The sequence below is a fragment of the Trichechus manatus genome, unplaced genomic scaffold (assembly GCF_000243295.1).
Source record: "Trichechus manatus latirostris isolate Lorelei unplaced genomic scaffold, TriManLat1.0 scaffold00199, whole genome shotgun sequence".
Taxonomy (NCBI): Eukaryota; Metazoa; Chordata; class Mammalia; order Sirenia; family Trichechidae; genus Trichechus; species Trichechus manatus.
The window spans coordinates 3,279,455-3,305,005 of record NW_004444135.1 but is presented as its reverse complement, the minus strand read 5'-3'; the positions used below and the strand labels follow the sequence as shown (position 1 = coordinate 3,305,005).

The 25,551-nt window shown below is 41.2% G+C and overlaps 1 protein-coding gene across 2 annotated transcripts in view; it reads right to left on the bottom strand.

Moving 5' to 3' along the window:
• Positions 1 to 6,947, bottom strand: part of LAMA3 (laminin subunit alpha 3) — a 330,267-nt gene extending 323,320 nt beyond the window's left edge. For both annotated transcript variants that reach the window (XM_004387926.1, XM_023742062.1), the window contains exon 1: positions 6,622 to 6,947. In XM_004387926.1, coding sequence (XP_004387983.1) covers positions 6,622 to 6,894 — 273 coding nt within the window. In that variant the 5' untranslated portion in view covers positions 6,895 to 6,947. The remainder of the gene's footprint in view (positions 1 to 6,621) is intronic.
• Positions 6,948 to 25,551: the final 18,604 nt, after the last annotated feature.

Below are 25,551 nucleotides of genomic sequence, written 5' to 3'. Positions count from 1 at the left end.
ATCAGAAGCACAAGGGACAAAAGAAAACATAAATTGGACTTCATTAAAATTAAAAACTTTCATACATCAAAAGATACTATTGAGAAAATTAAAAGGCAACCCACAGAATGAGAGAATAAATCTGTAAATTCCGTATCTGATACAGAACTTGTACACAGAATACATAGAGAACTCCTGTAACTCAAAATAAGACAAACCAATTTTTTAAAATGGGCAAAATAGACAATAAGGAGTACACACTGTATGATTCCATTTATATAAAACTCTGAAAATGCAAACTAATATATAGTGACAAAAAGCAAATCAGTGATGGCCTGCAGAGGATGGGTAAGAGGAGGAACAAGATGGAGGGGTTACAAAGCAGCACAAGGAAAGTTTTGGGCATGTTGGATATGTTCACTGGATTGCAGTGATGGCTTTACAGCTGTGTATATATAGGTCAAAACTTACGAAATTGTAACTTTAAATATCTGAAGCTTATTGTGTGTCAATTATAACACAATCAAGCTGTTTTTTTAAATGTGCGAAAGTTCTGAATAGCTATTTCACCAAAAAAGATACATGAGTGGCTAATAATCATATAACAAGGCCTGGTGACACAAACAGATACGCTGCTAACTGAAAAGTTAGTGGTTCAAGCCCATGCAATGGCTCCATGGGAGAAAGACCTGGCAATCTGCTCCCGTGAAGAATGCAGCCAAGAAAACCCTATGGGGCAGTTCTACTCTGTCACATGGGGCCGCTATGAGTCAAAAACAACTGGACAGCACCTAACAACAACAATAAGCAGATGAAAAGACGTTCAACATCATTAGTCATTAGGGAAATGCAAATTAAAACCACAATGAGATAGCAATATATACCCACTAGAATGACTGTAATCAAAAGGACTGAAATACCAAGTGTTAACAAGATGAGGAGAAACTGGAACCCTCGTACATTGCTGATGGGAATATAAAATGATACATTCTCCTCATATTCACATGCACACTAAAGATGTGCAACACTTTGGAAAACAGACTGGCAATTTCTTAAAACGTTAAACAGCAATTCTACTCCTAGAAATCTACCCAAGAAATTCACAAACATATGTCCATACAAAGGCTTGTTCATGAATGTCCATCGCAGCACTATTCATAACAGCCAAAAACTGAGAACAATCCAAAATGTCCATCAACTGGTGAATGGATAAACAAAACAAGGTTTATCCATACACTATTACTCAGCAATAAAAGGAATGAACTACTAATCACGCAACAATGTGGATGAACCTCAAAAACATTCTGCTATGGGAGAATGAAGAAAACAAGATACAAGGGAAAGATTAGTCCAAACGACAACTACCACGGCCTCCACCAGACTGAGTCCAGTACAACTAGATGGTGACCGGCTACCATCACGGACTGCTCTGACAGGGGTCACAACAGAGCGTCCCAGACAGAGCTGGGGAAAAATGTAGAACAAAATTCTAACTCACAAAAAAAGACCAGACTTACTGGCCTGACAGAGACTAGAGAAACCCCAAGAGTATGGCCCCCGGATACCCTTTTAGCTCAGTAATGAAGTCACTCCCAAGGTTCACCGTTCAGCCAAAGATTAGACAGGCCCATAAAACAAAACGAGACTAATGGGGCACAACAGTCCAGGGGCAAGGACTAGAAGACAGGAGGGGACAAGAAAGCTGGTAATAGGGAACCCAAGGTCGAGAAGGGAGAGTGTTGACATGTCGTGGGGTTGTTAACCAATGCCATAAAACAGCATGTGTACTAACTGCTTAATGAGAAACTATTTGTTCTGTAAACCTTCATCTGAAGTACAATAAAAAAAAACTCTGCTAAGTGAAAGAAGTCAGACACAAAAGACCACATAGCATATGATTCCATTTATACAAAACTTCCAGAAAAAGCACATCTACAGAGACAAAAAATCAGATCAGTGCTTGCAAGGGGCTGGCGACAGGTGCAGGCATTGAGTGCAAAAGGCACAAGAGAACTTTTGGGACGATGGAAATGTTCTAAAACTAGATTCTCTCTACACTTACCACAGTTGTATTTTGTGGTACATAATTTATGCCTCAATAAACCTGATAAAAAATGGCCTTCACGACCAGACTTAATGGTCTGACTAAGACTGGAGGTGCCCTGGAAAGCATGGCCCCTGGTCTCTCCATCACCCCAGAACTAAAACAATTTCCGAGGCCAACTCTTCAGACAGGGATTGGACTGGACTGTAGAACATAAAGTGATACTCGTGAAGAATGTGCGTCTTAGACAAGTAGATATAAGAGACCAAAGGGGCGGCTTCTGTCCAGAGGTGAGAAGGCAGAGAGAGTTAGGAGCTCGTTGAATGTTCATGCGGAATCAGGGGCGGAGGGGGGGAGCATGCTGTCGCAGAATGGGTGAGTGGTTGGGGTCTCATAACAAGGTATGTTAAAAAAAAAATTCTGTATGGGAGACTAACTTGAAATGTAAACTTCATTTAATTACATCAATTAAAAAAAAAAACAATAATGTATCAAAAAAAAAATGGCCTTCACGCTTCAATCTAGTTTTGGTAAAAGATGTGAAGTTTTCACATTCATATGCACACTCAAGATGTGCAACATCCACAGGTGTCTTTCTGGAATGTTTTTGGGACAGTCTTCGTACACATTAAGGGCTGTAATGAATGATACCCTTTTGTCCTCCCCTTTCCCTATAACTGTATATTTCTTTCTCTCAGACTAAACGATCCAGATTCTCAATGGCAACAGTAATTCAGAGCATGAAGTAAAATTTTGCAATTCGAGGACTGGACATTCGTGGCTCCAGCTGTTCACTAGAAGCCCTGCAGGTCCATGGGCTCCAGCAATTTGGAATTCGTTGAGGAACAAATTTAAATTTCTGTGAGTCTGGTGTGTGGACCCATGTTGTGTTTCTTAGCTGGTGGGTGAACTTGGCTCGCCAAAGGAAAACGCTTATGTTTCTCTTCATGAAGTGTTTTGTATATAAACTTTCCCTGCTGAACTTTGGCTAATGTCCATAAATAGGGAACTATTAGGAAAATCATTTATTAAAAAAAAATCATTTACCTTTAAATTGCTGACTATAGTCATTTGTCTCAAAATAACTCTATCATTAATAATTGTTGCAAATACGTCAGCGATCATAGTAAACATCTCACATTTCCCAGCCCTTGCTCAAGATTTTCGCATCACTTTCACAAAGAAAAAGGCTCTTGATGAAGTTAACAAATGCTTTTCATTCACAATAGTTCTATAAACAGAACCTTCGTGAACTTGACTTTCCTGTTTATGGCCATTGGCCCAAGTTACACAAACACACAAATGTGAAGAAACGCTTCCTATCTTAGAGCAAGCATTCTCACTCTTTAGCTATAACTCGTGTGTCCGTTTCTCTATCAATACCATACAGGCTAGATACACACTCCTATACATAAATCCAAGGTCCCTGGGTGGCACAAACAGTTTGCACTCCTCTGCTAACCTAAAAGTTGGCAGTTCAAATCCACACAGTGGCACCACGGAAGAAAGGCTGGGCGATCTGCTTCCATAAAGATTATAGCCAAGAAAACCATATGCAGTAGTTCTACTTTGTGACATATGGGATCACGAGTCGGAATTAACTGCAGCAACAGGTTACTCATAAATCCAAGTGTAATGAAAACAGGTATAAAAGATGTGTTGGACTGTCATTGTACAAAATTGAGATTATATGTTTGGCAAATGTGCATTTCATTCCTTATGAGTACAGTGTTTATGCCAAACTAAACCAAACCCAGCCTTGTCTAACTTCCATTTTATCATCACTTTTATCAGATGTCTTAGTAAGTGATAATAGGTTTATATTTCATAGGTAAGCAAAGATTTTAAATTAAAGCCCCAAGTGTGACCTATTTTAAGTACTTTTCAGCAGAATAGAATTAACTTGTGTTTTTTTCTCATTTACTCTTCACTTTAACTTCTTCACAGGCTTAACTGTATCTTCCCTCAGTCATCCCCTCCTTCGACATTTTCTGAGCACCTACACTGTGCCTGGCTTTGCACTGAGCACTGGGGATACAGCTGTGAACAAGGCAGACAGGAGCCCTGAATCACAGAGCCCAAAGACATCAAAACTTCATGTCTGAGGAGTAATGAAAATACAAAAGCTTATGTAATGAATTTTAAGTCCAGAGAAACTACGGTGAACATTTTTCATACAACAAACAAAATTTAGACATTTAAAAGGCCATGCCTGTTGATACAAGCTACCATCAAAGTATCAGCATTATTGTTGTAGAATCACTACCATAATCCCAGTAGTTTTATTCTAAGATAGCATTTTTACTCATTTTTTACATTTTTTTTTTTTTTTTTGAGAACCCCTACTGGCCTGAAATTCTGAATCCTGGCTGATCCCAAAGATTTATTTTTAGAAAGTTCAAAGAAATAGAACTATTTTAGTTAACTCCTCTCCACTTCCCATCTTGAGCTCTACAACAATAGATTCAAGACAACCATCACTCAGGTACAACCAAGGGAATAACTCTCTCTCTTCCCTTCTCCCACCCACAGCCAATCACCCCTCACATTTCTAATAGGCAAGTCTGTGCCAGCTGCTCCTACAAGGAACGTCCAATAGGCGGGCCTCTGGAACTCTGCTTCCCCTACTTGTCCCTGACACACATCTCTCCTCATTAGGTGATAACCTCCCACATCAGCAATTAGTGCATCTTTCTGAGCCCTCAACAGTGAAAGCAGAAAGCGTTATTCTGCAGGGCTTTTGCTCAGCCCTTATTTTCAGGGGAGAACCAGGTGCAACACCAGACAGCATTCTCTTTCTACAGGCTACCCTCTGGCCTAGAAACACAGTCAGCTGAGTGTCCTCAGAAAGCCACTTCCTACTCTATCTAGGACTGGGAACCCAGGTTTAATGACCTATACAGTATTAGAAACTCAATCAGAACAGAACTGGTTCTGAAACTCTGTAGTCGATGTTCTTCCACTGGAATTTACATATTTTTCAACCACTAAAATCAAGTATTGAAATCAACTTTGAATTGTATTATAAATGCTAAACTCATAAAAAAATAAGTATACACATAATTACATCTGTATATTAATACAAATTATACACAATCACAAATAAAATATTTAAAGAAAAATTATTTAGGTGCTGTAAATAAAGAAAATTATAAGTATTTTAGTCATTGTTACTTTATCTTTTTAATTTCTATATTTGCACGTTTTATAATATACACACTATATTAATAAAGTAACACGTGCATGTAATTTATAAATAAAGAAGCATATACTGACACTGCATGGTGTACAACTTTCACTTATGGAGGTGCACGGTCAATAGTTTCTAAAACACTGACCCAGACTCCCAATGATAACCTTGCCCTTTTGGAGCTCAAGCTCCAAAATTACCCCCCTCTACTGGCAACCCTTGAGGAGCCTCGGTAGCATAGTGGTTAAGTTTGCCTGCTAACTAAAAAGTTGGCAGTTCGAATCCACCAGCCACTCCTTGGAAACCCTGTGCGGCAGTTCTACCCTGTCCTATAGGGTCACTGTGAGCTGGAATCCACTTGACAGCAACAGGTTTGTTTTCTGGCAACACTTAAAATTTCCCAGCAATACTTACTGGGTCTCTTTTAGAGCTGAAGGGAGACAATTCTGGCTTACCGTAAAGGGGTTGCAGAGTCAGCACTGGATTCAAATTCAGACTGCCCCATCTTATGATGTAGGGAAGTTTTTGAACTTCCCGACCTGAAGCACCTCGCAGCGCTGCGGTAAGGATTGTTTGTGCAGGCCTGGCACACCGCAGGTGGCTGATTGAGCAGCAGGAGCCATATCATTTACACCAGGATGTATGTGGGTGGCCCGACAGCCTCTCAAAGACTCTGAGATCCAGGTCTATCTCTGTCCATTTAAGGTCTCTTTAACCCCAATGACTCTGGAAGGTGGCCATTCAGGCTGTCGAGTCAAGTGGTTTTTTCAGTGACATCGGAGTGATACTGCTGATAACCTAGAAGTTCCCCCAAAAAACACACCACGAAAGTAACTGCTGCCAACTTCTCCGAATAAGGTCGGGGAGACGAAGGGCCACAAACGCGGCGTGCCTGTAAATTCTGGGAGTCTCAAGGGCCTCGCCGGGTGCCACCTCTATTGATGGAGGCAAGAGACAGTTTCATGCAACCTCGAGGCTCAGCTTCGGACTTTCTCCTCTACTTGCCCAAACCTGACAATATCCTTCACTCACCTTGCGTGCGTTACCCATCTCCGCCTCGGGCGGCGTGTTAGCCAGGTTCAGGTACCCACAGGCTCACTCCCGGCGCAATGCGCCCGCCCCGGGGTCGCTGGCACGCGCGGGGGTGGAGGGAGCCCTTCCCGTCGCCCAGGGTCGCTGGCACGCACCGTTGGGGAGAGCCAACCCCCGTCGCCCGGAGTCACTAGCAAGCGCGGGAACGGTGCCCGCGCTCCGCGCCCGGAGTCGCTGGCACGCGTGGGGAAGGGCCGTCCCCCGTCGCCCAGGGTCGCTGGCACGCAAGGGGAAGGACGCCGCGCCCGTCGCCGGGGGTCTCCAGCACGCAACCCCCCACCTCCCATCCCGGCCCCGCTCTCTCCCAGGACCTTACCTGGATGGCGTGGCCGCGGCCCGGGGCGGTGGGCCCCCCCACCAACTTGCAGTAGAGCTCTGGCCGGGGTCGCCCGCCGCCAGGCTCCCGCTCCCCGCAGGTGGCGGTGGCCCAAATCCTCGCCGCCTCAGCCAGGTTGAAGTAGGGCGGGTGCAGACTGAGCTTGGCCGCGGCCCCGGGGTCCCGAGCGGCCGCGCAGAAAACGAGAAACAGCAGCAGCAACAGCGGGAGGAGGCGCAGTGCCCAGCCCTGCGTGCGTGCGGCCGCCCCCATCCCACTACCCGCAGGGTCCGCGCGCCTCTGGCGCCGGCCCGGGGTCTCTGCGGCACCGCGTCGGAGCGGCTGCGGCTCTCCTCTTGCCTTTCGCGAAACAGGGTCCGCGAGGAGCGAGCGCAGCCCCGGGTGTGGGCGGCGCGGACCGCGCCCCCGGCTCCACGCGCCGGGCGTATGCGGCGTCGGGGTGGCTGCTCCCGCTTGGAAAACCTGCGGCAGCTGCAGCTGGCACCCGCCCGATCAGGAACTGACAGCGCTGAGCCCGGGGCCAGCAGACGTCGTAGCCTGCAAGCGCGCTGCGCACTGGAAACTTCGCAGGCGGGGGAGGGGAAAGGCGTTCCCCGCTCCCACCCCCGCGGCTGAAGCGGGGGCTGCGACCGCCCACCTTCCGAAGGCCAGGGCAGAACTCATATTTCTTCTCAAGGCCTCAGACTAGTCACAAAAGGCAGCTCCAGACCTCAGACGAGGGGGAAGGAGGCTTGCAGCGAATTTGGATGAAATAGCAGAAGAAAGTGCCACTGCCTGAAAAACTTACCTCAAAGACGTTGTGATTTACCGGACAAGTATTGATTGGTCAATTGTCAAACATAGTGCACCAGCGATCTTTATGCCACTGCAGCCACGTATTGGGGGTAAAAGGAGCTCTCGGGAAATTGGGAGTGGCGAAACTTACACAGTTAAAAAGCAACCGATTGTACAAGGTGTGGTTTGTTAAGCTAGAAAGGTACCTTGGAGGAAATTCTTTAGTCGGCTTACTCGAGCTTTCACGCTGACATCAGGGCAGAGGATACTCCCTCAGGCTGTGGCTTGGTCCTATATGCAGGACACCTCACGAAAACAGAACCGTATAGGCCCTCTAAGCAGTTAGAAGAAAGCCGCCATTGCTGCAGTCCCTGGTTGATGCACGTGGTTAACAGGCTGGGCTGCTAACCGCAAGGGCTGGAGGTTCCAGTCCACCCAGAGGGGCCTCAGAAGAAAGGCCTGGCGATCTACTTCCAAAAAATCAGCTTTTGAAAACCCCACGCATGAGATCACCTTGAGTCGAAGTGGACTGGTCCGCCATTGCTGCAGGCTAAGATGACCAGGAGAAGTGCCTCAGAGGAAGTAGAACTTGAGCTTTGAAGTCTGGAGAAGGAAAAAAGAGTAAAGGTACAGGGATAGGGATAAAATGGTACAGTTCATACAAAAATGATTGGTATGGTTATTAAAAACTGGAATATGTTGCAGGAGGAACTGTGTCTATTTAATCTTCCTTTTGGTCTTCAAAAATAAAAAGATAATTTGTCTGCATGACACCAATGAAGCCATAAAGACCGATAAGTTGATTACATAAAAATTAAAATAAAATCATATACACCAAAAAGCACTATATCAAGCAAAAATAGAAAACAAATGGGGGAGTAGACTATTTGCTTTTACAAAACACAGAGAAAAAGATGAATACTCAGGGCTAAAAACCCTAACAAGCAAGTCACAGAGAAAGAAATACACAAAGCTAATAAACATTCTTTAAAGTTTTACCTTTCTAGTAACTGAAATACAAGTAAAGCAACAAAGAGACTCATCTTTCACTTACCATATTGGCATAGGTTTTTCTAGTGATAAAACTCAAGGTCAAAGTGAATTCAGGAAATTTAGTATAATATTGGTAGAAGAGAAAATCATATAACTTCTTATACACTGCTGGTGGGAATGTAAAATGGTGTAACCACTACAGAAAATTGTTTTTTAAAAAATTTTTGTATAACCTTTCTGAAGGGCAATTTGCCAGTGCTTAGTGGAAGTCTCACAATGTGCATGCCCTTTGCCTCAATAATTCCATTTGTAAGGATTTATATCCAGGAAATAATTGGAGATATTTTCAAGGGCTTATCACAGCTATTATAACAAAGAAAAAAGTTTAAAAGAAACTAAATGTTCAATAATAAAGGACTGGTTAAATAAATAGTGGTATATCCACATAGTAAAATACTACATGGCCATTAAAATTATGTTACAGAAGTGTAGACAGATACTGACTATATTTTAAAGGAAAAGAAATGTTCTTAAATAATATATATGTACAAAAACTAATTGTATTTATATACACTAGAAATGAACAGTCCAAAATGAAATTAAGAGAACAATTGCATTTACAATAGAATCAAAAAGAATAAAAACTTTAAGAATAATTTAACAAAGTACATGCAAAATTTGTACACTAAAAACTACAAAACATCATTGAAAGATGTTAAATAAGACCTAAATAAATCCCATGTTCATGGATTGGAAGACTTAATATTGTTAAAATGGCAATACTCCATTTATCTACAAATTCAACATAATTTCCACCAAAAGTTCAGCTGGCTTTTCTGCAAAAATTGACAAGCTGATCCTAAAATTCATATGGAAATGTAAGGTACCCAGAATAATCAAACCAATCTTAAAAAAGAAGAAGAAAGTTGGAGGACTGACATGTCTCGATTTCAAAACTTGCTACCAAAAAAAACTCATTGCCGTCAAGTCGATTCCAACTCATAGCAACCGTATAAGACAGAGTAGAACTTCCCCATAGGGTTTCCACAGCGCTAATTTTTTATGGAAGCAGACTGCCACATCTTTTTCCCACCTAGCAGCTGGTTGGTTTCAACTGCTGACCTTTTGGTTAGCATCCAAGCACTTAACCACTGCACTCTCAGGGCTCCAAACCTGCTACAAAGTTACAATAATTGAAATAGTCGTGTACTGGCATAAGGACAGACATACGGATCAGAGGAAAAGAACTGAGAGTCCAAAAATAATACCCTTATAGTCAATTGGTTTCAAGACAATTCAATGGGGAAAGAACATTTTCAACAAATATTGCTAGGAAAACTGGATATCCACATGCAAAAGAATGAAGTTGGACCCTTACCTCACACCATAAACAAAAAATTAACTCAAAATTGATCAAAAAACTATATGTAAGAGTTAAAACTATAAAACTCTTAGAAGAAAACGTAGGAGTAAATCTTCATGACCTTGAATTAGGCAACGATTTCTCAGAAATGACACCAAAAGCACAAGCAACAAAAGTAAAAATAAATAAATTGGACTTTAACAAAATTTAAAAGTTCTGTAATTCCAAGGACACCATTAAGAAAGTGAAAAGACAACCACAAAATGGGGGAAAATATTTACAAATCATATATCCAATAAGAGACATATCGAGAATATATAAAGAACTCTTACAAACTCAACAATAAAATGACAATTTATTTTAAAAATCGGTGAGGATTTGAACTGACATTTCTCCAAAGAAGATGTATACAAATGACAAGTAAGCAGATGAAAAGATTCACAACATCAATAGTTATGGAATTCGGGAAATGCAAATCAAAACCACAATGAGAGATCACTTTACACACACACACTAGGATAGGGTCATGGATTGAGTTGTGTCCCCCAAAAATACCTGTCAGCTTGGCTGGGTCATGATTCCCAGTGTTGTATGATTGTTGTACCTGATGTGATTTCCTTATGTGTTGTAAACTCTATCACTATGAAGAGATTATATGTGATCTCCTTATGTGTTGTAAATTCTATCACTGTGACGAGGTTATACTGATGAGGTTGATTGACAAGATTAGTGTCTTAATGCAATTTCTTTTGAGATATAAAAGAGAGAAGCAAGCAGAGACACATGGGAACCTCATACCACCAAGAAAGCAGTGCTGGGAGCAGAGCGCATCCTTTGGACCTGCGGTTCCTGCACAGAGAAGCTCCCAGACCAAAGGAAGATTGATGACACGGACCTTCCTCCACAGCCGATGGAGAAAGCGTTCCCCTGGTGCTGATGCCCTGAATTTGGACTTCTAGCCTACTGGACTATGAGAGAATAAATTTCTCTTTGTTAAAACCATCCACTTGTGGTATTTCTGTTGGAGCAGCTCTAGATGACTAAGACAGATAGCTATAATCAAAAAAACAGATAACGAAAAGCATTGGTGAGGATGTGGAAAAATTGGAACCCTCATAGTTCGTTGCAGTAGTACATTGTCAGAGAACTGCCAGAAATTCAAGCTGGATTCAGAAGAGAACGTGGAATGAGGGATATCATTGCTGATGTCAGATGGATCTTGGCTGAAAGCAGAGAATACCAGAAAGATGTTTACCTGTGTTTCATTGACTATACAAAGGCATTTGACTGTGTAGATCATAACAATTACGGATAACTTGAGAAGAATGGGAATTCTAGAACACTTAATTGTGCTCATGCAGAACCTGTACATAGATCAAGAGGCAGTTGTTCAAACAGAACAAGGGGACACTATGTGGTTTAAAGTCAGGAAAGGTGTGTGTCAGGGTTGTATCCTTTCACTATACTTATACAATCTGCATGCTGAGCAAATAATCTGAAAAGCTGGACTGTATGAAGAAGAATGTGACATCAGGATTGGAGGAAGACTCATTAACAACCTGTGATATGGAAATGAGACACTCTTGCTTGCTGCAAGTGAAGAGGACTTGAAGTACTTACTGAAGAAGACCAGAGACTACAGTCTTCGGTATGGATTGCACCTCAACGTAAAGAAGACAAAAATTGTCACAACTGGACCAATAAGCAATGTCATAATAAACGGACAAAAGACTGAAGTTGTTAAGGATTTCATTTTACTTGGATCCATAATCATTGCCCATGGAAGCACCAGTCAAGAAATCAAATGATGTATTACATTGGGCAAATCTGCTGCAAAAGACCTCTTTCAAGGATTAAAAAGCAAAGATGTCACTTTGAGGACAGTGGTGTGCCTGACCCAAGCCATGGTATTTTCAATCGCCTCATATGCATGTGAAAGCTGGACAATTAATAAGGAGGATTAAAGAAGAACTGATGCCTTTGAATTATGGTGTTGGCGAAGAATATTGAATACACCATAGACTCCCAGAAGAATGAACAAATCTGTCTTGGAAGAAGTACAGCCAGAATGCTCCTCAGAAGCAAGGATGGCAAGACGTCGTCTCACGTATTTTGGACATGTTATCAGGAGGGACCAGTCTCAGAGAAGGACATCAAGCTCAGTAAAGTAGAGGGTCAACAAAAAAGAGGAAGACCCTCAGTGAGATGGATTGACATAGTGGCTGCAACAATGGGCACTGTTTTTGCCCATAGCAACGGTTGTGAGGATGGCACAGCACCAGGCAGTGTTTCATTCTGTTGTGCGTAGGGTCACTGTGAGTCAGAACCAACTTGATGCACCTAACAGCAACAACATACTTTGTTGATGGGAATATAAAAGGGCACAGTCCCTTTGGAAAACATTGTGGCAGTTCCTCAAAAAAATGAAACAGAATTACCATGTGGCTGAGCAATTCTACTGTTAGGTATATAGTCAAAAGAATGGAAAATATATGTACACACAAAAACTTATACATGAGTGTTCATAGTAGCATTATTCATAACAGCCAAAAATTGGGAACAACCCAAATTCCCATCAACTGACAAATGGATAAGCAAAATGTCATATATCCACATAATGGAATATTATGTGGCTGTAAAAAACAAGTAAAATATTGATAAATGCTACAACATGGATTAATCTTAAAGACATTATGCTAAGTGAAATAAACCAGACACAAAATGTATGATTTAATTTACATGAAATGTCCAGAGTAGGCAAATCTACAGTAGATTAGTGATTGCCAGGGGAGGAAAGGAAGGGAAAATGAGGAATGACTGCTAATGGGCATGAATGTTGGGTTTTTTGGTTGTTTTTTTTTCCTGTGGGGATGGGGGGGGTGGTTGAGGAAAATGTTCTGGAATTAGCTAGTGGTGATGGGTGTACAACTCTTGTGAATATACTAAAAATTGCATGCTTTAAAAGGATGAATTTATGACATGTGAATTATATTTTAATGAAGTTGTTACAAAAAAGATTTTCAAAGAACTAAAAAAATACATAACCAACCAAAATCAGTTGCTGTTCGATTGATTCCATAAATATAAAAAGCATATATGGACTTTGTGTGTGTGTGTGTGTGTGTGTGTGTGTGTGTGTGTGTGTGTGAAAGCGGACACAGAGATGTTGAAAGCTTTATACCAAGATGTTCAAGAATGGATGAATGGGATGACAAGAGGGGATATTTTTGTTTGTTTATTTTCTCCTTTTTGTTTATTTATATTTTTGAATTTTTCCAATAATGAACCTATACTGCTTTTGCCCTAATAAGGATTATTTTTTTAATAAATCAACTGAGCGAACGCCCAGCACTACTTGGAATAGTCCTGTCCAAGGTCAGATAAAAACCAAAAAAAATACCAAACCCATTACCATCAAGTCGAATCTGACTCATAACGACTCATAGGACAGAGCAGAACCACCCCATAGGGTTTCCAAGGAGCGCCTGGTGGATTTGAACTGCCAAGCTTTTGGTTAGCAGCCATAGCTCCTAACCACTATGCCACCAGGGTTTCCCAAGTTCAGATAGTCCTTCATAAATTGATGAAAAAAGATTGAGACAAAGTGAGTAAGATAGATTTACATACTTTTCAAAGTCTTTCCAAACCCAAGATTCTTTGAAGGTAAACATTCAACAAATGTCAAAGATTCCAAAATTATGTCATTAATATGTAAATATGAAAGTAACTCTTGAAGAATACCAAGTAGTTTCATTCAAATATTCTAATGATATCAGAAACTGCAGCGGCCAAGCTGACCATCTGTTGAGTCAAATCAAGATTTCTTCCCTATAGCACTTTGTATTCTGCTATGAAAGGCAACATTCAATAGCATAGCATACAAATTTACAGTATTGTACAAAAACAATATTTCTCTTTGATGTGTTTGATTTCATTCCCTAGTCAGATGACTTCACATGGTCACTGTAGCTTAAAAATAACTTTCTGATGTCATAGGAGAATAAGTGTGTTTGCCCTCTTAGAACAGCATTAATGATGAGCAGATAAAAACTACATATCTAAAGTTAATATTTACTAGGAGAGTTATCTCTATAAAGATCGCGTATCCAAAACAAACATCCAGGGAGCACATACCCTCCACAGGCTTAAACACTGGAGATACAAAGAAGAATGATGGCAATAATAATACTTTGCAGGGAAGAAGGATGCTGCTCTCAGGTTTAAATGAAGGAATGTATGAGCAAGTGCTTTTAAACACTAAAGCAAGATGCAAATATAAGGCACGCTTGTCTTTTTAAGGCAAGATGGGGCTGTTATGTTTTAATGTAGAAGAGGATGTTGCCGAACCCAGGAAGATGGGTCCTTGTCTGGCATGCTCAGATCTGCCGAAAATCTGGACACAGGTCTTTGAGAAAGAGAAAGTAACTTCACTGCAATGCGCAGAGCAAGGAGCTGGAAGGAAGTTCCTCAGATCTGACTCCCCAAGCAATGGGGAAGGAGGCCTTCTATGTGATTTGGACATCAAGATGGCAGCTGTGCAGACATAGTGGGAGGGAAAATTCTAGATGGAATATGTAGGGTAGCCAGGAAATAGGAGGTGACGTGGTTCTTGTTGGACCTCTTGCTTCAGAACAGGGTCCAGAGCGATGATTTTCCTTCTGATTTGTTCTACCTGTTGCTGTGTCCTCTGTTGAGGTCAATTAATGGTCACAGCTGGCCCTTCTGAGCAAGTGGAGCAGGCCAAATCTGGATTGGGCTAGCTTAAGGCAGTCTTTTCTGACTAATGGCAGGTTATAAGGATGTTTAAAGAAATTAAATTACTTGCCCACATTTTAAGATAAATTGGAATAATAAGCAGGTAGCAGAACTTCTGATTCCCAGTTCATATTCCTGGCAGGACTCTGGGGGAACAGAGGAAAAAGTCACCTGAGTGAGGCCATTAATGGTGTGACAGCTGCAGAAATGTCATGAGCACAAGAGGGGCTACTGGTTTCCTTAGCCCTAGATATCAGCCACTCCTTGGAAGCCCTATGGGGCAGATCTACTCTGTCCTATAGGGTTGCTATGAGTCAGAATTGACTCAACGGCAGTGGGTTAACGGGAGAGAGGTGGGTAAGGCAGACATGTAAAGTTAAACAAACCCAAACTAACACAAGTGAATTTGGAGGTTAGCTGGACTCTCAATACTTCAGAAGTGATTCGTGTATCGCTATGCCCTTAGATCTTCATATAGAAACGCAACTTGCCATGCCATTGTTGAGAAGAATCGCGCTCCAGTCAAGAGCCTACGCATGCCAGGGTGATAAACCCACTGTGTCTTGCAAGGACACAATCAAACCCGAGAATGCCTCTCTAGTGCAGTGATCAGCCTAACATTAGCCTACGGCGATGGTGCTGAAGTGAAAGCATGGTTTTCTCTTCTCCATTTCCTTCTACTTGTACTCCCTCCCCAATACGACAGCTTTTTCCTTCTGTCCATCAGAAGTCCTGAGACCTGTTTATTATTACTCTTTTTCTTAAAATTGTATTGTTAAACTGCAGCTTGCCATTGGCTTGGTTTTACTTTAGAAGGAAGTTGTAGAAGTTTTTCTCTTTCATCATCACTTTATGGAGAAAATAATGATGCCGTCCTAGGCCAGTAGCCTTACATGGATCACAAATGGCAACAAAAATAATACCAGAAAAAGAAAGAGAAAAAAGCTAAAGGCATTTCTACTTCCTGTGATACCACATGCCTAGTGAGGCTTTGACCTTGAAAACTGAGGGAGCTAGACAATGAGTAAAGTTCTGCTGCCCAACTGGTTACTGTCATTGCAAACCATAAGTTCAAAAGCATCTTTCAGATCCCAATCATTCTACCATCAAAAAAATTCTAACTCTTCTCCTATGGACCTTCTGCTTTGAAAGAAGTTCACCAACTGTACTTCTTAACAAATAGTGTTTCGTGTTGTTAAAGACCTATATAACTTCTAATGTATGCTTTTGATTAGAATGAAATAATTAGCATGACCATGCTAAGCTGAAATCATTCTAGCCCAAAGTGAAGAAACTGTGCTTCCATCAACCTGTGTTGTCATACCCTAATTAAAGATAGGGTTTCTATTAGTTAGGGTCCCTGGGTGATGGAAATGGCTTGTGTTCAACAGCTAACCTAAAAGTTGGCAGTTTGAACCCATCCAGCAGTGCCATGGAAGAAAGCCCTGGTGATCTGCTTCTGTAAAGATCACAGCCAAGAAAACTCTATGGAGTACAGTTCTACTCTGTAATGCACGAGGTTGCCAGGAGTCAGAAGTGACTCAATGGGTTTAGTTGATTTGCTTTCCATTAGTTATTCTGAAAAACTGATATTTGACCCCATGCCCCTGGGCATCATGAAACACAAATCTAACATGACTCGCTTTTGTATGTAAATAGGAAATCAAGGTTAAGGGGCTTGCCCAAGTCCTCACTACCACCAAACAGTATCCAGAATCCTACCCTGCACCTGATGGGGGATTACAACATACCTCACCTCCACTCCCTTCCTGTGTGGGCTCCCCTGCTCCAGATCTTTGAGCTCCAGGTCCCTTGAGCTACGGGCACCTTGCAAAGTAGCATTGCTCACTTGACTGTCAGCCTGTGTCTGGCTCATCCTCTGAGCTCAGAATCCTCAGTGTTAACCAAAATTGATGGAATTCTCAGCCTGGATATATGCAGCATTTGGGCTCATTACAGCCAGATTCCAGCTTTGATGGGAACCTTCCCCCAGTCCCTCCCAACAGGGTACTTCCTGGTACTAAGGTCTGCCAATGACTTAAGAAGAATTCACATTCCAGTTGCATAACTTTTCTCTCAGCTCTTGGTTCACATACTCCTGTTTGGCCTTTATGTGAAATATGCAACTGGGCAGAGCAGGTAATTTTATACGTTTGTTATTAGGAGAATTCTTTTCTTCCACACAAGGTGTGTGTTACTACAAGCAGTAGTGCTAGGATAAAAGACAGCCTACACCTGTGTAATAGTACCTTTCCTTTACAATGAAATTTTTTCCTGTCAACCCAAAGCTACTCTCTGGACTAAGTGGTCAGAAGCCAGTCTCATTTTATGAATGAGCAAAAATAAGGAGCAAAGAATTAAATCATCTTGCTCGGGCTTAGTGGGGATTTAAGGAATGGAGCCTTCATCCCTTGACATGAAGTTTAGTAATTTATTTGGCAGGGATTTGGAGTGGAAATTAGAAAGCAGCCTCTAAATATCCTTTTGCACTCTTCTGGCACTTCTCCCTTTTTGGTCACCCTAAGTTTAAGGATATGAACCACATTCAATAGTCTCCATGACCACAAGAGGTAGCAGTACAGACAGCATAAAAATATGTCCCTCTGTAGTGTTTTGGAGTCTCTGGATGGTACAGTTAGTACACTCAGCTGCTAAATGTAAGGTTGGCAGTTCAAGTCCACCCAGAGTCACTGCAAAGAAAGGCCTGGTGACATACTTCCAAAAAATAAGCCATTGAAAACCATACGTAGTAGTTTTCTTTAATGATAGATTAAAGAAATAACAACAGTAAATGCACAAGCACACAAGACAAAATAGTTGATTGGAACCTCATGAAAATTAAATACTTGTGTTCATCAAAAAACTAACAAAAGAGTAAAAAGACAACTTACAGGCTGGGAAAAAAATCTCTGGGAACCACATATCCAATAAGGGTCTAATATCCAAAATATATATAAAACTTCTACAACTTAACAAAAAGACAAATAATCCAATCAAAAAAATGGGAGAAAAAATTGCAGGTTCTCACTTTTATGAAATAACATGAATAGGTAAATATACAGAAAGTAATGTTGATTAGTGGTTACCAGGGTTGGGGGTTAGTGGGAAGAGGGAGAAGTTCTCCTTAGGTAGAAGTCACTTTTTGTCATAGAAATGGGAAAGGTGGCACTGAGTATGGACGTTTGCACAGCAGGACTGATGTCAATCAGCTGTACACAGGGAAAAGGGATGAATGGGCAAATGCTAGGTTGTGTATGGTTTTGCAACAATAACAACAACCAAATAAAAGGAGGCTACAGATGCTGATACTAATTAGAAATGACCAATCGCCTCCTGAAATTAGGTCTCTTGATTTGAGGGCTTAGGGCTGTGGTCTCATGGGACAATCCAGTCAATTGGCATTATATAGTTCTTAAAGTTTTCCTTTTACCTCCCAGTATGGTGATTAGCGTCTGGGGTCTTAAAAGCTTACAAGCAGCCATCTAAGATACAACTATCGGTCTTCATTCATCTGGAAGAAAAGAGAAAGAAGAAAACCTAAGAATCAGAGAAGGAACTGGACTACAGGACTAATGGCCTACATGAATCACTGCCTCCTCCACCCCAAGACCAGAAGAACTACATGGTGCCTGGCTACCACCACTGAACATTCTGATCTGGAACATAATAGAGAAATCCTGACAAAAAGGAAGAAATGGTGAACTAGAACTTTAAATTCTTAAAAAATTCAGACTTACTGGACCTATTGAGTCTGGAGGAGTCCCGAGATTATGGTCCTAAATTGTTCTTCAACTCTTGAATTAAGGCTATCCCCTGAAGTCACTTTAAAGCAACTAACCAATTAACCAACCTTGAACTGAAGCTTTCCCCTGAAGGCACTTTAAACCAGTTAAATCAAACAGATATTAATTGTCACCCCTTTACGAGGGAGAGGAGGGGTGGGAAGGCAAAAACACTAACGAGACAGTAGATACATGGTAACTTTGGTGAAGGTTAAGACAGTACACAGTGGGATGCCAGCACAACTTGACCAATGCAAGGTCATGGAAGCTCCATAGACACTTCCAAACTCCCTGAGGGACTGAATTACTGGGCAGAGGGCTGGGGAGCATGGTCTCGAGGGACATCTAGCTCAACTGGCATAACACAGTTTATAAAGAAAATGTTCTACATCCTACTTTGGTGAGTAGCATCTGGGATCTTAAAGGCTTGTGAGTGGCCATCTAAGACGGTCCCACCCCGTCTGGAGCAAGGGAGAATGAAAGAAACCAAAGACACAAGGGAAACATTAGTCAAAAGGACCAATGGACCACAACTTCCGTAACCTCCACCAGACTGAGTCCGGCACAACTAGATGGTGCCCAGCTACCACCACAGACTGCTCAGACAGGGGTCACAAGAGAGGATCCCGGACAGAGTTGAAAAAAAATATAGAAAAAAAAATTCTAACTCACAAAAAAATTAAATAAAATAAATAACAGATTTACTGGTCTGACAGAGACTGGAGAAATCCCGCAAGTATGGCCACTGGGACACTCTTTTAACTCAGTACTGAAGTCACTCCTGAGGTTCACCCTTCAGTCAAAGATTAGACAGGCATAAAACAATAATACATGTACCTCAGTCATGTATATGAGACTAAATGGGCACACCAGACCAGGGGCAAGGACAAGAAGGCAGGAGAGGACAGGAATGCTGGACGAATGGAAATGGGGAACTCAAGGTTGAAAAGGGGAGAGTCTTGACAGGTCACAGGATTGCAACCAAGGTCACAAAACAATGAAACTAATTTGTTCTGTGAACCTTCGTCTAAAGTGCACATACACACACAAAAAAAGATTGTCATCTTTGAGTATTATGTGAGTTTAAAAGAAATCAATGTAAGAGCAGCAGGGTCTACAGCTATTTTTAAGCGTAGATGAGGTTGAGAGGCAGGGAGATTGAGAAAATGGAAGTGAAACAACTAGAACAGAAAATAACAAGAATGTTGATACAATGTGAAGACTTTAACCAATGGCATGATCATTACATTTAGAAACTGTAGAATGGGAGGTGTTTCGTTATGTATATTTTCACACACAAAAAATTTTTTTTTAAATGAGCAGGGTACAAGAACAGACACATCTCCAGAGAGGATATTCAAGCAGCCAGCGAACACATGAAAAGATGCTCATTGTCGTTAGCCATTAAACCTGCTGCCGTGGAGTTGATTCCAACTCATAGCGACCCTATAGGATAGAGTAGAACTGCCCCATAAGATTTCCAAGGAGTGACTGGTGGATTCAAACCTCCAACCTTTCAGTTAGTTGCTGATCACTGTGTTAGTCAGGTAGTACTGCTATAACAGAGATACCAAAAGTGGATGTCTTTAGCAAAGAGAAGTTTATTCTCTCATCATCCAGTAGCCTACAAGTCCAAATTCAGGCCGTCAGCTCCAGGGGAATGCTTTCTCCATCGCTCTGGAGGAAGGTCCGTGTCATCAATCTTCCTTTGGTCTGGGAGCTTCTCTGCGCAGGAACCTCAGGTCCAAAGGACGCGCTCTGCTCCCAGCACTGCTTTCTTGGTGGTATGAGGTTCCCATGTGTCTCTGCTTGCTGCTCTCTTTTATATCTTAAAAGAGGTTGGCTTAAGACACTATCCAATCTTGTGTACCTCATAAGAATAACTGCTGCTAATCCATCCTATACGTCATAGTGATTAAGTTTACAACACATAAGGAAATCACATCAGATTACAGAATTGTACACAATCGTACAACACTGGGAATCATGACCCAGCCAAATCGACAGATATTTTGGGGGGACACAATTCAATCCATGACAATCGTTTTAACCACTGTGCCACCAGGGCGCCATTAGCCATTAGAGAGATACAAATCAAAACTATATTGAGATACCACCTCACTCCTAGAAGGTCAGTGATAAAAAAAAAAAAAAAAAGAAAGAAAAAAACAAATATTGGCCAGGATGTGGGGAAATCGAAACTCTTATCTACTACTGGTGGGAATGTAAAATGGTACAACGTTTGTGGAAAACAGCATGATGATTCCTCAAAACATTAGAAATAGAGCTACCATATGATCCAGTAATCCCACTCCAAGGAATATACCCTAGGGAGCTAAAAGTAGGGACATGAACAGACACATATATGCCGATGTTCTTTGCAGCACTATTCACAATAGCAAAAAGGTGGAAATAAGCCTAGTGTCCCTCAGCAAAAGAATGGATAAACAAAATGTGGTATGTATACTGTGAAATACTACTCAGCCTTTAAGAAAAATAAAATCCTGGTATGTGCTGTACGACAGATAAACCTTGAAGATATGCTGAGTGAAATAAGTCAATCACAAAAGGACAAATACTGTATGATCTCACTTAAATGAAATGACAAGAATAGGCAAATATATAAAAACCATTGATTACTAGTAGTTACCAGGGCCAGGAAGGGGTAGGGAGAAGGAGAATCATTCTTCAAGAAGTATTCAATCTTTATCTATGGTGATGAGAAAATTGGCATCAGCTAATGGTAATGGTGGTAACTTGGTGGTGCAGTGGTTAAGCATTCAGCTGCTAGCCAAAGGGTCAGCAGTTCAAATCCACCAGTCGCTCCATGGAAACCCTATGGGGTCGTTCTACTCTGTCCTATAGGATTGCTATGAATCAGAATCGACGTTGACAGCAACAGGTTTGGTTTTTTGGTTTAAAGGGTAATGGTTACATAACTTGACTACTGTAACTTTTATCACTAAGCTGTACACCAGGAAAAAATAGTGGGAGGGGGTGAAAGTTAAAAAAAAAAAAAGGGCAAAATGACAAATAGAATGTTATATATAATTTTAAAACAAAAATAGCAGCCGAAAAAATAGCCTGCAGCTGTTGATACTACATAGGCACAAATAAATACCTCATGGGATTAGTTTTCTTAGTTCAGGGGTTAATGTTCATGGTTTCATGGGCCTGTCCGGTCAATTGGCCTAATATTGTTTTTAGAGCTTCTGCTCTACCTCCTAGTTCAGTGAGTAGTAACTGCAGTCTTATAAGCTTCAGAGGCCACCCAAGATACCACAATTGGTGTCTACTTGTCTAGAGCAGCAGCAGAAGAAGGAGACTCAGGAATCGTAGAAGGAAATGGAATGCAGGTCTAATTGCCTCCATGAACTACTACCCCCTTTGCTACGAGACCAGAAGAAATGGATGGTGCCTGGCTACCATTACTGAATGTTTTGATCAATGCCCCAATAGATGGATCTTGATCAAAAGGAGGAAAAATGTAGAACAGAACTTCAAATTGTTTTTAAAAATCAGACTTACTAGATACATTGAGATGGAGGAACCCCCAAACCTACTGCCTGAAAACAACTTTTAAGCCTTGAACTGAAACTACCCTATTAAGTCATCTTTAAACTAAACAACAATTGAGCTCATTTAATAAAGAATGTTCCCCTTGAGCATTGAGCTCTTTTAAATAATTATCTACATAAGATCAAACGGACAACAGTAACTCCAAAACACAGATGAAAACCCTGTAGAGCACAGTTCTACTGTGACACACACAGGGTCCCCATGGGGACAACAACTGGTTTTACCTAGTTTTTAATCACACTGAACTCTGTTTTCACATCCAAAATGCATTACTTTAGAGACGTACATTTTGGTAAGAATTTGCCAAACAGGCCCAGTAAATGGCTTATTTAACAATAAAGATTATAGAGTCCTGGAAGCCACGGACTGGCCCACGGATTTTTTCTTCGTATCCCTTAAGATCTCTACAGAAGTGCCTTGTGTGGAGTAGCACTTTGGTAAATATTTGTCAAAATTTAGATGGAATTAATTTCACTTGAGCCCTAGAATATAGGGATAACAGACAATTATATAAATCATATAATCACTGAAACCTCTTATCACTTAATGATCTTTAATAACCCTCTTAATGCTGAGCAATTCATAGAACATATGGGGGTGCTTACCTTAACATTTCTTAAGAAGGCAATGTAGATACAACTTGCTGACTCCTGTACCTTTTTACTGTAGATTTATAGAGTACCTAATTACGTTCACAGTATTTTTACTCAAAAAACACCCACCTTCTGTGTTTGTTTGCTGGTCGTGCCCTCCCTCTGTGAGGCACCCTCACAAGCACTGCCATGCCAGTCCTCTTCCACATGTTGCTGTAAAAAAAAATTAGTATAGCAGGCTTAGGAAAATACCTGTAGGGGAAGGGTACAGCCTGCAAACAAGCACAGATAATGCGTGTTATTTGGGTAAAAATACAGTATTTCTGTATCTCATCCAATGTGTTTCCTAGAAATAAATTCCAAAGAGGATTCTGAGGGTGGCTGGTTAGATAACCATGGCGTGGTTGTTCCAGGCATGTAAAACAACCGACAACATGAGTAAACATGGAGTCTCAGGAAGTGGTGGGAGACGAGAGTGAAACAGAGTCAATTCCAACTCATGGCAACCCATGTGTTTCAAGCAGAATTGTGCTCTATAGGGTTTTCAATGGCTGGGATCTTTTGGAAGTAGATTGCCAGGCCTTTCTTCTGAGGTGCCTCTGGGTAGATTTGAACTGCCAACCTTTCAGTTAGTAGCCTAGCGCTTAGCAGTTTCTGCCACCCAGGGACTCCTTCAGAGACAACAGTATGTAAATAATGTGAGAAGATAAGAAAAAGAAATACAGAAAAGTCTCAAGAACTATCAGCATGATCTAGCCTAATGTGATCCAAATGACTAGCTACCTACCAAGGATTGGTACTCCCCTTCCATTGTGTGGGAAACACTGGTGGTATAGTGGTTAAGAGCTATGGCTGCTAATGAAAAGCTTGGCAGTTTGAATCCACCAGGCGCTCCTTGGAAACCCTATGGGGCAGTTCTACTGCGTCCTATAGGGTCACTATGAGTCAGAATCGACTTGATGGCAATGGGTTTGGTTTTGTTTTTTTCCCATAGTATAGAGTTGTTCCTGGGAAGTGCCTATTTGCCCTAGGACTACATTTCCCAGCCCTCCTTGCATCTAAATGGGGCCATGTGACTGATTTTGAGCCAATGAAAAGTGAGCAGATGTGGTCCATAAATACCTCTCCTGTGGTCCTACGTGTTTTATCTCTTTTCCTGCCCGGAGGTAAAGGACTCCAAGGCCCTAGGAGATGGCAGAGCCGCAAGATAGAATGAGTCTGGGTCCCTAAATTACCACGTGAAAGGCTACTTCACACATACCTGCACTGAAATGTTATGTAAATGAGAAATAGGCTTTCACTGAATTAAGCCACTGAGATTTGGGGGACTATCTATCAAAGTAGCCAGTGTTACCTTGAGAGAAAGACCTGGCGATCTGCTTTGGTAAAGATTACACCCTAGAAAACCCTACTGGGCAGTTCTACTCTGTCACATGGAGTTGCTATGAGTCAAAAATCTGCTCAACAGCATCTAAGAAAAACAACAGCAGTAGTGCTGCCTTAACTAATATATCTGATTGAATTATTTTTGTTGTAATATTTCTAGATATAAGGAAACAGAAAGAAGACCTTCATAATTATGCTTTCAATGGTAAATAAGAAAGCTAACCAAAGCCCTAAAACTAATCTATTATATGCATCGTATGTCTTGACAAGCCTTGCGTTTTCTCGTCTTACAACGTAAGTAGACTCTTCATTTTATTTTAAAATTATGTTGGAGTATTGCACTAGGTTTTCTTGGGTTTAACTGGACTAACATTAATAAGGTCCCTGGGTGGTGTAAAGGGTTTGTGCTAGGCTACTAACCGAAAGTTTGGCAATTGGAACCCACCCAGAGGTGCCATGGAAGAAAAGTCTGATGGTCTACTTCCATACGATCACAGCCATTGAAAACTCTATGGAGTGCAGTTCTACTCTGAAACATGTGAGGTCTCCATGTGTTGGAATCAACTCAAGGGCAAAAGGTCTGGTTGGTTTGGTTTAGTGTCATTAAGAAGACAAAATCTCCTTTTTTTTTTCTTTTTCTTCTTCTTCTTTTCTGGCTTTTGCTCCTGGGTAAGTATCTAGGGAAAAGTAAAGTTTGCTCCCTTGAGTCTCATGTTCTGTTTTTTACTCTTGCCAGAAAGCTCTGTTAACCACATTCCAAGTAAAAAAAAAAAAAATTCTTGTGAATCTGCTTTCTGCCACAGCATCAAGAATAGTGCCAGAAAGTACAATTCTAGAAAAATAGATTTCTTCAGTCTATATCTATATGAATTCTACAGTCAGATACTTCTTTTGTAGACATCTGTGAGAGTCATAGGTTTGCTCTGAAAGTGGGATTTGACCATTTGTGACCCTCCCTTTCAAGCATAGCCTTGGCCTCATTTTTATTCTTTTCCTCAGCGTGGTGTTATAGTTTATATTTTCTCTTTTCATTCTTTATATACCTCTGATAGGTTGGTCTTTGAAGGAAGCATTTCTCCCTTATTTCTACGTTGAAAAAAAGCATGGTTTACCTTGAATCAAAAAGTTTCTTTAGCAGTTTCATTGGGTATGTCCACTAACATGATAAGCACAAAGAATAAAAAAAAATGAAAGAAAAAGCAGCAAAACCTAGTTTTTCATCTGTTGAGATGGCTTCAGAGTGGTCCTGCCTTGTTTAAATCAGTGTTATTCAAAGCATGGTCTTCAGACCACCTGCTGTCGATGAACTATTGTTGCAATGAGAAAAGAACAAACATGGAGAGTATTTAGAGACTTTGTTGTTGTTGATGTTAGCCACCATGGAGTCAACTCCAACTCATGGAAACCTTATGTATAATAGAGGGAAATGTGACCCAGTCCTACACCATCTTCATGATCTTGGGATGTTTGTGTCCATTGTTGAGGCTATCGTATCTAGAAAATCTTAGAGACTTCTTTAGCAATTTAATGTTGCCACAACCCCCAATTGTGTGTCACTGTGTGAATATATTGTATATTACAAAATATGCTTCCACAATGGATTGGAATTTTTTGTGAATGGTCCTTCTTCACAGAAAGTTAGAGAAGCACTGGTTTAAATGACCTTTCTAAATGACCTACCACT